The 16,350-nt window shown below is 48.4% G+C and overlaps 1 protein-coding gene across 6 annotated transcripts in view; it reads right to left on the bottom strand.

Moving 5' to 3' along the window:
- Positions 1–16,350, bottom strand: part of PASK (PAS domain containing serine/threonine kinase) — a 266,283-nt gene that overhangs the window by 119,977 nt on the left and 129,956 nt on the right. For all 6 annotated transcript variants that reach the window (XM_029615600.1, XM_029615604.1, XM_029615605.1 and 3 more), the window contains one exon: positions 13,083–14,365. In XM_029615600.1, coding sequence (XP_029471460.1) covers positions 13,083–14,365 — 1,283 coding nt within the window. The remainder of the gene's footprint in view (positions 1–13,082; positions 14,366–16,350) is intronic.

Genomic DNA, 16,350 nt, shown 5'->3' with positions numbered 1-16,350 from the left:
GACGGGCCGAGACTTGTGCCGTCGATGGCGATGCTTTTCCTTCCGATCCCCTCGCCCATCAGGGGAAGGGACGGGAGTCGACGGCCGGGAAGTCATCGATGGCGGACGGTCACCTGAGGGTTGACGATGATGATGCAACTTCGACGGTGCCGGTTCCGATGACGTCGATGCTATCGATGGCGTTGGGGTGCGAGCATGGAAGAGGAGCCCCATCTTCTCCATCCTGGCTTTGCGACCTTTTGGTGTCATTAAGGCACATTTGGTGCAAGTCAGGACATCATGCTCGCTGCCTAAACACAAAACACAGACCCTATGGGGGTCTGTGATTGACATAGTCCGGGTACAATCAGGACACCGGCGAAACCCCGACGCCATGGGCCAAAAATTTAGTCGCGGGATTGGTGACTGCCAACAGGCCGCAAGGGCCAAACTCGACGTAAGTCGACCAAACAACGGCAAAAACTTACCGAAGTTCCGCGGAGTGAAAAATTTGTCGAAGGGAGACCCCTGAGGGGCAAATTTTCTTCAGAATATAAAATTCCGATTTCCTGTCAGGAACGTGGTTAAGAGCTCTTTCACCGCGTGGCTACTGCTGCGCGGAAAAAAGAAGACTGAAGGGAGACCCCTGCTGGCTGCAGGGTCAGTGCCGTGCTGGGCATGCCCAGTAGGGGCCAGTCAAAGTTCTGTTAAACTTTGACAGAAGTTTTCCGTGGTGGGCTCCATCCTCGATGTCACCCATTTGTGAGGACAACCATCCTGCTTGTCCTGTGAGAAACAGATAAGTATGAGAGAAAAAATGTGTGAAGCTTGCTGGGCAGACTGGATGGGCCATTTGGTCTTCTTCTGCCGTCATTTCTATGTTTCTATAAGAAAATGCCATACTGGGTCAGACCAAGGGTCCATTAAGCCCAGCATCCTGTTTCCAACAGTGGCCAATCCAGGCCATAAGAACCTGGCAAGTACCCAAAAACTAAGTCTATTCCATGTTACCATTGCTAATGGCAGTGGCTATTCTCTAAGTGAACTCAATAGCAGGTAATGGACTTCTCCTCCAAGAACTTATCCATTCCTTTTTTAAACACAGCTATACTAACTGCACTAACCACATCCTCTGGCAACAAATTCCAGAGTTTAATTGTGCGTTGAGTAAAAAAGAACTTTCTCCAATTAGTTTTAAATGTGCCCCATGCTAACTTCATGGAGTGCCCTCTAGTCTTTCTACTATCCAAAAGAGTAAATAACCGATTCACATCTACACGTTCTAGACCTCTCATGATTTTAAACATCTCTATCATATCCCCCCTCAGTCGTCTCTTCTCCAAGCTGAAAAGTCCTAACCTCATTAGTCTTTCCTCATAGGGGAGCTGTTCCATTCCCCTTATTTTGGTAGCCCTTCTCTGTACCTTCTCCATCGCAATTATATCTTTTTTGAGATGCGGCGACCAGAATTGTACACAGTATTCAAGGTGCGGTCTCACCATGGAGCGATACAAAGGCATTATGACATTTTCCGTTTTATTCACCATTCCCTTTCTAATAATTCCCAACATTGTTTGCTTTTTTGACTGCCGCAGCACACTGAACCGATGATTTCAATGTGTTATCCACTATGACACCTAGATCTCTTTCTTGGGTTGTAGCACCTAATATGGAACCCAACATTGTGTAATTATAGCATGGGTTATTTTTCCCTATATGCATCACCTTGCACTTATCCACATTAAATTTCATCTGCCATTTGGATGCCCAATTTTCCAGTCTCACAAGGTCTTCCTGCAATTTATCACAATCTGCTTGTGATTTAACTACTCTGAACAATTTTGTCATCTGCAAATTTCATTATCTCACTCGTCGTATTTCTTTCCAGATCATTTATAAATATATTGAAAAGTAAGGGTCCCAATACAGATCCCTGAGGCACTCCACTGCCCACTCCCTTCCACTGAGAAAATGTTGAGATTACTACCTGATAATCTCCTTTTCCTTAGTGTAGACAGATGGACTCAGAACAAATGGGATAGTATCCGCGTGCTAGCAGTTGGAGACGGATCTGACGTCAGCACGGGGTATATATATCCCCACAGGAAGCGTAGCAACTTAGTAATCTTCCTTGCAAAAGCTGTTATGGATGTGTGTACTGACGCTCAGTGAAAACAGGATTCCCCTGACCGATTGATAGTAGCTGGAGACCGCCAGCATTCACAACCGGAAGGCGTTGACACCTGGTAGAGTGTACGCTCTTATAGAAATAGATGACATGGCTTACCTTGCATCGGTGAAACCCATGTACACAGGCAGCTGGGCGGGATGCTGAGTCCATCTGTCTACACTAAGGAAAAGGAGATTATCAGGTAGTAATCTCAACATTTCCTGGCGTGTAGTCAGATGGACTCAGAACAAATGGGTTGTACAAAAGCTTTACTCCCAGCCTGGGCGGGAGGCTGCCTGAGGACCATGTAGGACCGCCCTCGCAAATGCTGAGTCCTCCCTAGCCTGGACATCCAGACGATAGAATCTGGAGAAGGTATGGAGGGAGGACCACGTCGCCGCTTTACAGATTTCTGCAGGCGACAGCAGCCTGGATTCTGCCCAAGATGCCGCTTGTGCTCTGGTAGAATGAGCCTTGACTTGTAGAGGCGGAGACTTCCCGGCCTCCACGTAAGCTGCTCTGATAACTTCTTTAATCCAGCGGGCGATGGTGGGCCGCGAGGCCACTTCACCTTGCTTCTTCCCGCTGTGTAGGACGAACAGATGGTCTGTCTTTCGTAGGTCTTGTGTCACTTCCAGATATCTGGATAGCAATCTGCCAATGTCGAGATAGCGTAATAAACGCCCTTCTTCAGATTTCTTCAAACCCGCCGTGGTAGGCAAGGATATGGTTTGGTTAAGATGAAACTGTGAAACCACTTTAGGTAGAAAGGAGGGAACCGTACAAAGATGGATAGCTTCAGGAGTGATTCTGAGAAAGGGATCATGGCAGGACAGTGCTTGTAGCTCTGAGATGCGGCGTGCTGAACATACCGCTAATAGGAACACCATCTTCAAGGTTAGAGAACGGAGAGACAGGCCCCGAAGGGGTCTGAAGGTGGATCCCGCGAGGAAATCCAAAACAAGATTAAGGTTCCATAAGGGCACAGGCCACTTTAGTGGTGGACGAATATGCTTGACTCCTTGCAGGAAGCGAGAAACATCTGGGTGCTTGGCGATGGTCTTGCCCTCCCTCCTGGGGCCATAGCAAGACAGCGCAGCCACCTGAACCTTGATGGAGCTGAGGGAGAGACCCTTCTGAAGTCCATCCTGCAGGAAATCCAACACAACAGGGATTGTGGTCGAATGTGGATTGGTGCCATGAGTGTCGCACCATGCTTCAAATATTCTCCAGATCCTTACATAGGTGAGGGATGTGGAAAACTTGAGAGCTCGGAGGAGTGTACCTATCACGGGCTCCGAGTAACCTCTTTTCTTCAGTCTAGCCCTCTCAATGGCCAGACCGTAAGAGAGAATTGAGCTGGATCTTCGTGGAGGATGGGACCTTGACGTAGAAGGTCCCGGAGAGGAGGCAGGGGAAGAGGCTCCCCTGCCAGTAGTCTTCTCATGTCCGCGTACCAGGGTCTTCTTGGCCAGTCTGGTGCCACTAGAAGAACTAGGCCCCGGTGTTTCTGAATCTTGTGGATGATGGCGCCCAGCAGAGGCCACGGAGGAAAGGCATATAGCAGAGTCCCTGGAGGCCACGGCTGAACCAGGGCATTGATTCCGTGGGAGAACGAGTCGCGCTTGCAGGTGAAGTATCTGGGTACTTGAGCATTGGACTTGTCCGCCAGTAAATCCATGTCCGGAATCCCCCAGTGATCCACAATCATCTGGAAGGCTATGGGTGACAGCTGCCACTCTCCCGGATTTAGACGTTCTCTGCTGAGGAAGTCTGCCGTGGTGTTGTCCTTCCTGGCAATGTGGACGGCGGAGATGTCCTGAAGATTCGCCTCTGCCCAAACCATCAGTGGGGAGATCTCCAGAGATACTTGTCGGCTTCTGGTTCCGCCCTGACGGTTGATGTATGCCACTGTGGTGGCGTTGTCGACATCACTCTGACTGCTCTGTTCTTCAGTTTGTGAGCAAATCGAAGGCATGCCAATCGGACTGCCCGAGCCTCTAGACGGTTGATGTTCCACGCTGACTCTTCTCCGCGCCACCGCCCTTGTGCGGTGAGTCCTTCGCAGTGTGCTCCCCAGCCGCTCAGGCTGGCATCTGTGGTGAGCAAAGTCCACGTGGGTGAGGACATCCTCGACCCCTTGCTCATGTGGTCGGGCTGCAGCCACCACCGTAACTGTGTCCGGACTCTGGCAGGCAGAGGTAGGTGCGTGGAATAGTTCCGTAGACGAGGGCTCCAGCGAGAGAGCAGGGAGTGTTGTAGAGGTCTCATATGGGCCCTTGCCCAAGGTACCACTTCCAGGGTGGATGCCATGAGACCAAGAACCTGAGCTGTAATTGAGAGTACCCATTGGTCTGTTGTGATGGAGGTCCAAGTGTGATGGCAATACGCTATTCGACCTCCGACTGGTAAGTGTGGAAGAGGATTTCGAGAAGGGCTTCTGCTCTCTGGCTGGTTTTCAAAAGCCTGATGTGGATGCAGTTGGAGCAGGCTGCTGGGGCCTAGTAGGCCTCTGTCGAACCTGAGAACGCTGAGTAGGGCGTGGTTGTCTCGCTCTGGTAGCAGGCGGGTAGTGTTGTCGAGGGCGATAATATGGTTTTCTCACTTCTCTTCTAGGAGGCCTCTTAGAAGTTTGATGTGTCTCCTGAGGAAGTTGAGACAATTGTTTTAGGGTTTCTGTGTGGTCTTTTATGGTCGCCACTGCCTCCTTGACCTTGTCTCCAAAAAGGTTTTCACCTAGACAAGGTAGGTCTGCCAACCTTTCTTGCACTTCTGGCCTTAGTTCAGAGGATTTTAACCAGGCCCATCTCCAAGCTGTGTTACCGGAGGCTGATAAACGGGAGGCTGTTTCGAAGCTATCATACGTGGCTCTCACCTCGTGCTTGCCTGCTTCTAGGCCCTTATGCACGAGATGGAAGAAACCCTCTTGAAATTGGTCTGGAAGTTGCTGAGAAAGAACTTCAACCTGTTTCCACAGGTCACGCTGATACTGGTTCATGAATAATTGATAGGAGTTAATCCGTGAGACCAGCATTGCTCCTTGGAAGATCTTTCTTCCTAAACTGTCTAGGAAACGACTGTCTTTGCCTGGAGGTGTGGAAGCATGTTGTTTCAGTCTCTTAGCCTTTTTCTGGGCTGATTCAACCACTACAGATTGGTGTGGCAGTTGAGATTTTTGAAACCCGGGTATGGGTTGGACGAGATATGTGGCATCTGCTCATTTGTTAACTGCTGCCACAGAGCCAGGGTGCTCCCACATCCGGTACATCAGCTCTTGCAGGACTTCGTGCACTGGAATAGCTAGTATCTCTTTAGGAGGGTCCACGAACTGAAGGACCTCCAAGGTCTTCTGCCTAGTGTCTAATTCAGAAAGAAGTGAGAATGGAATAGTGTCAGACATCTCTTTAATGAAGTTAGAGAAGGAAAGATCTTCCGGGGGTGATTTCCTTCTGTCTTCTGGTGGTGAAGGTTGAGATAAAATATCTTCCTCAGATGAGATATCGTCCCCCGAGTCAGTACCAGTATCCAGTGGGTGACCTGATGGTCTAAGAGGTTTAAAAGGAACCTCAGATTGCGGTGTATGTGGTGTTATAGGTGGGATAACACCAGATGGACCAGGTACTGGTTCTGGAATTGCATGTGGATCCAAACCATGAGGTGAAGTAGAAAAAACCTGAATTAAGGTGTCTAATTTATCCATTAATGGTTGAAAAATGGAGGATTCTTGACCTGGCATCGATGGTGGTATCGGTGCCGGTAACCGGATTGGTATAGATGGCATCGGCGGTCCATGCGCAGGAACCGGCAGCATCAATGGTTGTGGTGATGGTACGGCCGGAATCGGCATCGAGGGTACCGGTGCTGGAATGGGCGATGTCATCGGAATCGGTGTCGATGGCATCGCTGGCGTAGAAGGCTGAGGTTGCGGCATCGCCTCGATGAATGCGTCTCTGACCGCTTGACGTATATATACATCAAGTTCTGCCCGCATGGATGGTGAAAACAGAGCACCCATGGGGGGAGGCGGTAATGGCGATGCCGGTACCTCCTCAGGGCCCTGAGGAGGCACGGTTCCCTGCGCCGGAATCGGCGAGGATCGCCCTGTCGATGGCTCCGAAGCCTGATCCTGAAGCCGAGGTTTCTTAGCTGTTGTACCGCTTTCCGTCGATGGCTCGCCGGGAATCGAGGCAGTAGATGCTGCATGCGGCCTGCGATGGCGATGCTTTTCCTTTTCGCGGGCTTTTTCACTACCGATGTCGATGCCCTGGACGATGGAGAGGGGTACTAAGGGGAGACCCTTTGCGCCTGAAGTTTTCTAAACTTTTTGTCAAAGTTAAAGTTGTGGAGATTTTCCACAGGACTCTTAGAGACCGCGAGGCTAACTGCTTCGCGGAAAAAAGAAGACTGAAGGGAGACCCCTGTGGCAGGGAATATCATGGCATGCTGGGCATGCTCAGTAGGCACTCTGGTGCCAGTTAAAAGTTTCATAGAAACTTTTAAAGAAGTTTTCCGTACATAGGGCTCCATTACTGATGTCACCCATATGTGAGGACTAGCAACCTGCTTGTCCTGGGATAAAATAAGGAATTACATCTCAAAATTTGAAAAAACATCTCAAAAAACAAGGCAGAGGATTACAGATATTAGGATGAAGCATTAAGATGGGTGAATACCAAGCTATAGGTTGCCCCCAGCAATAACAGAACCCACAGCGCTTAACCACGTGCCAACAGAAGTACTGAGGGTGAAAACTGAGGCTGCATGAACCAAGAAGAGAAGGTCCGGGGGTGGTGAGATAACTTGGACTTGCACTGAGAGGGCTTGGGTAGCTTGGAGCCATTGAGAGCAGAGTGTCCACTATGCTACTCGCATGGCCAGCTGGGCAAGTGGAGTGACAGTGGTGCCAGGGTCTGGGCATGGTCCTGGGGAAGGAACGCTCTGGCTAGGGTTGTGTCCAACAGACCCCAATGAAAGCTAGCCGTTTGGACGAACTCAGCTGGGATTTGGGGAAACTGATCACAAATCCCAATGACTGTAGCAGATCGGCTGTCAAGTGGAGGGAGTGTAGAGCACCCTCTGCATTTGCTCTTGATGAGCCAGTCATCCAGGTAAGGGAAGACGTGCATCCCACTGCGGTGCAGGTGTGCCCCCACCACTGCCAGACATTTCATAAAGACCCGTGGGCTGAGGAAAGGCCAAATGGCAGCACCCAGTATTTTAAATGTCTGCGGCCCACTAAGAAGCAGAGATACTTCCTCTGAGTCAGAAATATCACTATGTGAACTTAAGCGTTCTTCAGATCAAGAGAACAAAGCCAATATCCTTTTTGAAGGAGAGGAATCAAGATGCCCAGGGAGACCATTTTGAAGCATGCCTGCTGCAAGAACCTGTTTAAGGCTCTGAGACTGAGAATGGGCCGAAGGCCGCCTATTTTCTCTGATATCAGAAAATATCTCGAGTAGAACCCCTTGCCCTGTTGGGAGCGGGTTCTACTGCATCTGCCTGCAACAAGGCTGAGAGCTCTAGCTCAAGCATTTCCTGATGCTCCGACAGGTCCTGCTCCGGAGAGGGTGAAAAATCCGTAGAATCTGTCTGGAAATTCAGGCGGTAGCCGTATTGAACAATGGTCAGAACCCAGTTGTCAGTGGTAATAAGGGGCCAGCGGTCTGCGAACAGGCACAGACGGCCCCGACCAGTGGGCAGGGTCTGCGGGCACTGTAAGGTAGTCTCCACTCTCTCGCCGCCAGTCAAAAACCAGCAGCTGGCTAGGCTGCGGAGCAGGCTGGGGCCTAAGGGCAAGCTGTTGGCGAGGTTAGCCCCTGGTTAAAGGACGGGATGCCCTGCTGCGGGACGTCAGAGGAGGGTACTACCCTCCGACAGTAGAAGGATTTGCAAGGACCATGACACAGGGCTCTACACGTGGAGGACAGCGGGTCTGAGTTGCTGGCAGAGAGCTGCTACAAAGTCTCATGGTGGTCCTTGAGCTGAGCAACCACGTCCCTGACCTTGTCTCCAAAGAGATTCTCTCCGGTGCAGGGTAGGTCCGCCAGTCTGTCCTGGACCACCAGGCGGAGGTTGGAGGCTCGAAGCCAGGCCATGCAGCAGGCACTAATGCCCACAGCTGAAACTCTGGCCACCGTCTCAAAAACATCATAGGTGGACCTCACTTCATGTTTGCCAGCCTCCAGGTCCTTTTGGACTATTGCCTCCAGCGCATCCTGCTGCTGTTGAGGCAGATACTCTACCAGTTCCAGAACTTGTTTCCACAAGTTCCGATTGTACTGGGCCATGTACAATTGGTAGGTGGCGATGTGGGCAATCAGTATTGCCCCTTGAAAAACTCTCCTGCGTAGAGCATCCAGGGCTCTTTGTTCTCAGCCTGGAGGGGCAGAGAAGTGTGTGTGAGACCTCTTGGTCTTTTTAAGGGCAGATTCCACAACCACAGATTGGTGGGGGAGCTGATGTTTCTGAAAGCCCAGGGCCTGTTGAACTAGATAAAGCGGGTCAGTCTTCCAGTTAACCGGGGGGGGGGGGGGGGGGGGGGGTACGACAGAGCCTAAGTGTTCCCAGATCCTGTAAAGATTTCCAACAGGATCTCATGGATTGGGATGGCTACCACATCCTCAAACTGGAGGACCTCCAGCTTTTTGTGGCGGGCATCCTCTTCTAGGATGAGTTGGAAAGGGATGGCTTCTGCCATGGCCCTAATAAAGCCCGCAAAGGAGAGGTCTTCTTGGGGAGAGCGCCGCCTTTCGTCTGGCGGAGAAGGCTCGGACGGCAGGTCACTGTAGTCCTCGGATGAGGAGTCAGAAGTATCATCACTCCAGGGCTCGTAAGACAGCTCCCCCTCACTGACGTCCACTGAGGGACGGCGAGGGGGCCCAGTGCCCATGCGCCTCAGCAGCAGCATTGTGGTCGGTCTTGGTGCCAGAGGCCCTGGAGTTCCCGAATACCTGGAGATGGGCTCAGGCAATGGAGGCACACTTGAGGGCTTCGGGCATGGCACAAATCCTCTTCCTCGGAACTGGGAATCAGTATGGCACTGGAGTGGGGCCTCGGTGGCCGACGGGGAACCAAGGGAGCCCCGGGAACTGGTTGCATCGGGAAGATGGCCAAGAGAATGTCAAGACCCTTGAGCAGGAGCGCTAACAGCACAGGCGCTGGTTCCAGTGCAGATATGGGAGCCTGCGCCAGAGGCGGTTCAAAGCTCCAGAGGGCTTGGAGCACTGCCTGCTGCACCCCGCAGTCTAACTTCTCCTGGAAGTCCGGTAAAGAGAACACAGATGATTGGGATGGGGGGGGGGGGGGGAGGTTGAGGCATCACAGGAGCCTCCATGAGAGGCCGAAGAGGCTCGGTACCCGGCACTGCACTCTGTGGGGAATGCCTGGGACTCCCGGGTTTGGAAGAGGATGGGGCCTCTTCACCACGGGGTCACTTCAGAGGAGGCTTGGCATGGGCTGGTACTCCTCTGGAATTAGCACCGGTACCGTGTGAGGACGTCTGCCGGTGTCGGTACTTTCCTCTGTGCTCAGCCCGGTCTTTCTCCAGTGCCAAGGTTGACGACTATCCTGATGCTTTGGAGTGATTCAATGATGGAGAAGGCCAGTCCTCAGAGTCCTTCTCCTCACAAGGAGGAACTGAACGGGACGTGTAGGGCGACTGAGTCGCAAGGGTCTCCATAGCCCTTCAGTGTCGAGGCTCATGATGCTGGAGTCGATGGAGCTAAACGTTTGGCGCCACAATGTTGCTCCATCTTGTCCAGTTGGGAAAGACGGCCTTTAGGAGACGTCTGAGCGCAGTTGAGGCACCCACAGACGTGGTGGGAGGCCCCCAGGCAGAGGATGCAGACCTAGTGAAGATCCGTGAGAGACATGGTCCATGGGCACTGGGGGCATTTGCGAAAACCAATGACACCATAAAAGTAAGCCGGTGAGGCGGCCACCGGGGTGTGACAGGCTCAGGAACAGACCGCAAAGATGAGGGAAAACACCTACCTAGACGCTGGGGGAACTGACAACAAAGGGGGGACCCCTTGTAGAGAACAATGGAGAAAAAAAACCCTGAAGGAAACAGGTTTAGAAAAATTTTTGGAGACAGCTCCAAGGACCGTGAGGCGACTGCCTTGCAGAAAAAAACGAGACTGAAGAGGGACCCTGTGTGGCTGCACGGATAGTGGCATGCTCAGTGTGCCAATCAAAGTCTAGAAACTTTGACAAGTTTTCCGTGCCTGGCTCCATCTGATGCTGTCACTCATCTGTGAGGACTACCAACCTGCTTGTCCTGGGAGAACTCTAATTTCTTCCGAGTATTGAAGATCACTCATTTCTAAGAGACTGATGTGATAGAGAATGGTAAAAGGGAGAATCTCTCTAAGTACAAATGTTTCTAGGTACCCTCCCCATCCTTGATGGAATGTGTCTGTCAGAACGGTTTGTAGAGCTGGTGAGTGGAAGTTTTGACCCCATAATAGGTGCTCCTAGTTTGTCCACTATGTCAGAGAATGCTTGGTATTTGTAGACAGGTGAACCTTGAAACTTAGTGGTACAATAAGCTGATCCCACATCATTCTTTAAGTGCCATTGATTGTCTCATTTTTACATGTGCTAATGATGTAACGTGCACAGCTGATGTCATGTGACTGAGTAGTCTCATACTGTCTAGCTGTTATCCATTTCTTCTCTCACTTGGTTTACTATGGAGATTAGCTTGCTCGCTCTATTTGAAGATATGCTTTTGCTTTGATGATATGTAATTGTGCGACTATAAATTCTAGATGTTGCCTTGGAATGAATGTGAACTTTTCATAGTTTACGAGATAACTTAGGTAGTACATGGTATCTATTAGCAGGGTTGAGGCTGCGACTGAATTCTCATATGAGGTACTCAATAGTAGCCAATTGTCTAATATGGAAACACCATCCCATTCTGTTTTCTTAAAATAGGCTGCCACTACTGCTAGGTATTTGGTGAATATTCTGGGGGGCTGCTGTGATACCGAAAGGCAGCACTCTGGATTTGTAATATTTGTTTTCTACCAAAAATCTGAGATATTTTTGGTGGTTGTATTTTTTTGATCCAGATATGAGCATATTCATTTTTTAGATCCAAGGATGTTAGCCAGTCGCTCTTCTGTAAAAATGGTAGTACTGTGGTTATACATTTCATCTAGAACTTCTCTTTTAAGATGATGTTGAGATCTCTCCAATTTAATATTGGGCAACGGTCACCTGATTTATTTGACAACATGAAGTATCTTGAGTAGAACCCTGTTTCCTGTTATAACTTGAGACCTGGTTAAACAACCTTGGATTGCAGAAGTGATTTTACCTCTCTCAAAATTGAGGGCTGGTCTTGCGAATATTGTTAATGAATCAGTGGGTTTGTTGAGGGAATTTCTTCGAAAATTAGAAAATAACCATTGTCTATGATTCTTAAAACCCATTGATCCATTGTAATCTGAGTCCAGTGCTGTTTGGTAAAAAATTCAGTCATCCCCCAACCTTGAACTCTGTGAATGGGTTTTGCTGTATTGTTGCTTCGGAGTAAAAAAGATTGTCAGTCTAGTTGTTGCTGAGCTCTCTCAACTGTGGTTGCTGATTCTGCTTCTGGGGCTGTGGCTGTTATTGAATTATTAGCAAACACTGTCTAAAAGGATAGTATGGGTTATATTTCCATCTTTGATTGTAATAAAATGGTCTCTTTATAAGATCTGTGCTTGAATTTTTGTGTTGTGGAGTCCTAAGTCTCACCAGCTTGTGCGGCACCCAAGAAAAATACCTTACCGCTTGCAGTCAAATTAAGCTGAGAGCATCCCTTCTGCTGAGCCCCAGGCGGAAGCCATCACAATAATAGTCCTTCCTCAGAACCTGTCTGGCCTTCCTGTTTTTCCTTTTCTTTCAGTCTCTGGGCAGAGAATGAGGGTGGAGAGGGAAGTAACTTGCTGAAAGTTGGAAGTTTAAGGCAAGGGGGCTCCCTTTTTTTTCACTTTTAAGCTATCCCTACCCCTCCTCACCCCCGGGGGTTCAACCAAGACTACACAGGGACTGGGAACTCCTTAGGAGGGCTTGCTCTGCTGTTAGAACCAGTGGTTTGGCCCTAAGACTATGACAAATCGTTGCCAAAAATCCTGCTACATCACCAGCAAGTCCACCATCTGCTGGAGGCAGAGAATACTGGATTTCTCTGGGCTGCACCACTTCTAAGTAGTGGCGATGATGTCACAGAAGAATTCAAGTGTGCTCTGCCTCTATCTGCTGGTAGAGGGACAAAACAAGCTTGTATGAACTGACCTGGACTGTTGTAGCAGGATGAAATGGAAGTGGAATTTAACCAATATATATATATATAGATGTTAATACTTTTTCTGGAATTATCATCAAGTCTATTAGATCTGACCTGAAAGAAAATCAGGCAGATCCTTAAGCCACAATGTTCAGTAACTTTATTCACTACCAATCTCTCTATTTCCTAGTCTTCTTTGATACCAAAGTGAACTTAAACTGTCACTCAAGTGATGAGATTTCTCAGGTTCCTGTACATGGTTGCTCTGATACTCTGCTCATATCCTTAAATATTCCTTCTTTTGCATATACCTTCAGATACTGTATAGTGGGAATCAAATATCAATCTTAGAATATGCTCTGGCACCAATATAACAAGATAATAGTATTTGTATTGTTGAACATCAGCTAAGTGTCTGATGCCTTGCCAGAAAAGAGCTCATTCTGAACTTGGACTCTATTTTACAGTACAGAAATAGTGTTTATACAGAAAGTGATTGCACCCAGTAAACTGAGCAGATAAACAAGCAACTTTTCACAAAAAAGTTCTCAACTGCCTAAGAGGCACTTAGGGGATCTTATTAATGCACAATTAAAAAGATGCCATTAAAAACTTTTTGAGGTTAAGTATTACAATCCTATTGTCACTTACTTAAGCTGGAGCCATCTCTGTGGTAGCAGTTCCCAGCATAGCTCCCTTCCATGATCTCAGAGCATAAACGTAGAGCATTCTGTTTAGACACAACTCCAGCTTTCATGGGAGTAGATGTTGACAAGGTCTCTGCATCTTGTATTCTTGAAGACAGGAATTCTTCTAGCAGGCCTGTCTGCAGAGGCGGGTTTCTCATACTTTGATTTTTACTTTGCATGTGTTTCTTAGGCTCTTCAGACAGTTCTTGGGTACTTTCCCTGTTAGTGTCCAGTTCATTCTGTTCAATGCTTTGGCCATTGCTGGACAGGAGTGGATCTTCGTATTCATCTGCAGAGGTAGCAGGTGTCTGTCCCATGCCAGAATCTATCACAGGTGTACTAAAAGGTTTAATAAGCTCATCTGCATAGGTATGATTCTTCATGTCCATGTTGGAATCTGCCACACAAGAGAGACTCCTCAAGAGCACCGATGCAGAACATAAACAATTGGCCAAGTTCAAATCCACACTAGAACTGAGATCCAGTTCTTTAAGACCACTTGTGATTAAATTAATTTTAGTATCTGGTTCTTCAGTCTTCTCACAGCTCCTGCAGTTTCTGAAGGTGGAGGGACCCGACACACTAGACATCTGAGGAGAACCCAGCTGGTTACTAGGGATACTGCTGTTTCTTACCTCACAGTTACATGGTGAATTCTTAGAACTAGGTTTTTCTAGTATCAGATGCTCAAGATTAGTGTTTCCTGTTCTGCTTGAAGTGTTCTCTGGGCTTCTACAAACTCCATGCAAATGTCTGCCATGAGGTGTAGTGCCCAGATATGATTCATCCAGTGTGGGTGTCCCAAATGAGACGTAACTCGTGTTGGAAAAAGAAATAGTTAATCTATCAGTTTTATCAATAGCATGATCTTCTATACCACAAGGAGAAGATGTCTGAGTAAAGGCTATTGGACTGTCTGAAGCCTGGCATTCTTTATCAGATAAGCATGTCCTGGTTCCACCACAAGACAGCATGGAGATCCTCTGAGACTCATCCAAATGCTCTAAGCCACGATATTCAGCAGGAGATAGGTCACATAGATCAACATCACTGTCATGTAATGAACTCTCTTCTATAAGCCTCATGTCTGTTTTCTCTGGTGTCTGAGTACCAACGGGAAAAGCTGTATGTTCCAAGATCCTAGGCAAGTCTCTCACTTGGGGTACATCACATGGCTCTTTCATTGATATAGCCTCTCTCTCAGTACAGATAGCAGCTATCTGCTTGTCTTGGGCGGGTTCCATTCTGTAGATGTAAAGCAATGGCATGTTAGTAATTTCAGTAGCACCTCTGAGTACTTTTGAAAATGCACACAGTTTTCCTCCCACAACCTAAAACACTGCCCCTCCCCTTTTAGCCAGGCAGAGAGGGCAATCTTCAGACAGATCCATCTACCTGGCAACTTGCTAATTACCTGGGTAATCTGTTTTGAAAATTGTTTACTTGGAGTATGGGGTTCAGTTTTAGACACCCATCCTCAAAAAGAATATCTATGTTAAAATAAGTAAAAGATGGCTGGCGCACTATTCAAGGGAACACTGGCCATTAATCATATATAAGCCTCAAATGGAGGTTATTTACATTAGAGAAAAAAGCATTCAAGAGGAGATGCAACTACACCATACAAATATATCAAAGAACCCTACAGACAATCGTTTTACTAAAGCAGTTACAAACATAATGAAGGGATGCTTTTACGACTAAGGGGTAATAGATTTCACCACCTTTGAAGAAAAGGAAAATTAGTTCTTACCTGTTAATTTTTGTTCCTGTAGTACCACGGATCAGTCCAGACTGTGGGTTGAGCCTCCTTTCCAGCAGGTGGAGACAGACTAAAACTGAAAGGATATCCTATATGAGGACAGAGCCTATCCTGTAACCCTTCAGTATAACCATTGTCAAAGCAGAAAATAACAAAACCAGAACAGGATCAAGCAAGTAACCATAAAGCTCAATTGAGCAACTGTAAAACAATGTAAGAAAACATGGTATGATTAACCACTCTTGCATATACTTGGTACTTGTACAACCAAGGCTTCCGGTGTAACTGCTCAGTAACTTGCAAAAAATGAGGTATCAAAATTTGCGAATCTGCAATAATAAGCTTCGAGAGGACAGAAAAGAAAGACAAACAGGGAAGGGCGTCTGGACTGATCCGTGGTACTACAGGAACGAAAATTAACAGGTAAGAACTCATTTTCCTTTCCCTGTACGTACCCGGATCAGTCCAGACTGTGGGATGTACCAAAGCTTCCCTATCCCAGATGAGACCGAGACAGTTCCGCTCGAAGCACTTACCGCCCAAAAGAACCAAAAACCGGAGCCTGCACATCCAGACGGTAGTGTCAAGCAAAGCATGTAAGGACATCCACGTGGCGGCCCTGCAAACCCCCTGCAGAGAGACCGATTGACTCTCCGTCCAGGAAGTAGCTTGAAAACGTAGCAAGTGAGCCTTTAGACCCTCGGGAACCGCCCGACCTTGGTAGAGATAGGCTGAGGAGATCGCCTCCTTCAACCACCGCGCAAGAGTGGTCTTAGAAGCCGGCTTACCCAGATTAGGACCACTTCAGAGAACAAAAAGATGGTCTGGAACCCGAGAGTCATTGGTAACCTGGAGATACTGAAGTAGAACTCGTTTAACATGCAGCTTGCGAAGATCGCCCCCAGCCGTACCCGCAATCTCCTCTAGGGAGAACGCAGTGAGCTCTACCGACCAGTTGACATGAAAGGTAGAGACAACCGTAGGCAAGAAGGAAGGGATCGTCTTGAGGAAACCCCCGAATCGGAAAAGCGCAAAAAAGGTTCCCGACAGGACAACGCTTGGATCTTGGAGACCTGCCGAGCGGAGGAGATAGAGACAAGAAAAAAAAAACCTGTCTTGAGCGTGAGATCCTTTAACGTAGCCAGACGGAGAGGTTCGAACGGGGCAGCACAGAGGGCCCGGAGGACCAGATTAAGACTCCGCGATGGACAAGTGATACGAGAAGGCAGACGTAGGTGTTTGACTCCCTTTAGAAACCGAAACACGTCCGGGTGGCCCGCTAAGGTATAACCGTCTACCCGACCCAGGAAAGAGCCGAGAGCGGAAACTGGAACATGCAGAGAACTGAAGGAAAGACCTTGGGAAGACCCTTCTGAAGGAAAGAAAGCACCAACGAGACTGGGTCGGAGCGTGCTGAGACATCAGACTCCACACAAACAGACTCAAAACCTTCCAGAGACGCACATAA

Source organism: Rhinatrema bivittatum, chromosome 9 (assembly GCF_901001135.1).
Source record: "Rhinatrema bivittatum chromosome 9, aRhiBiv1.1, whole genome shotgun sequence".
NCBI classification, from domain to species: Eukaryota; Metazoa; Chordata; class Amphibia; order Gymnophiona; family Rhinatrematidae; genus Rhinatrema; species Rhinatrema bivittatum.
The sequence above is the reverse complement of the archived record's forward strand: the minus strand, read 5'-3'. Positions and strand labels throughout refer to the sequence as shown.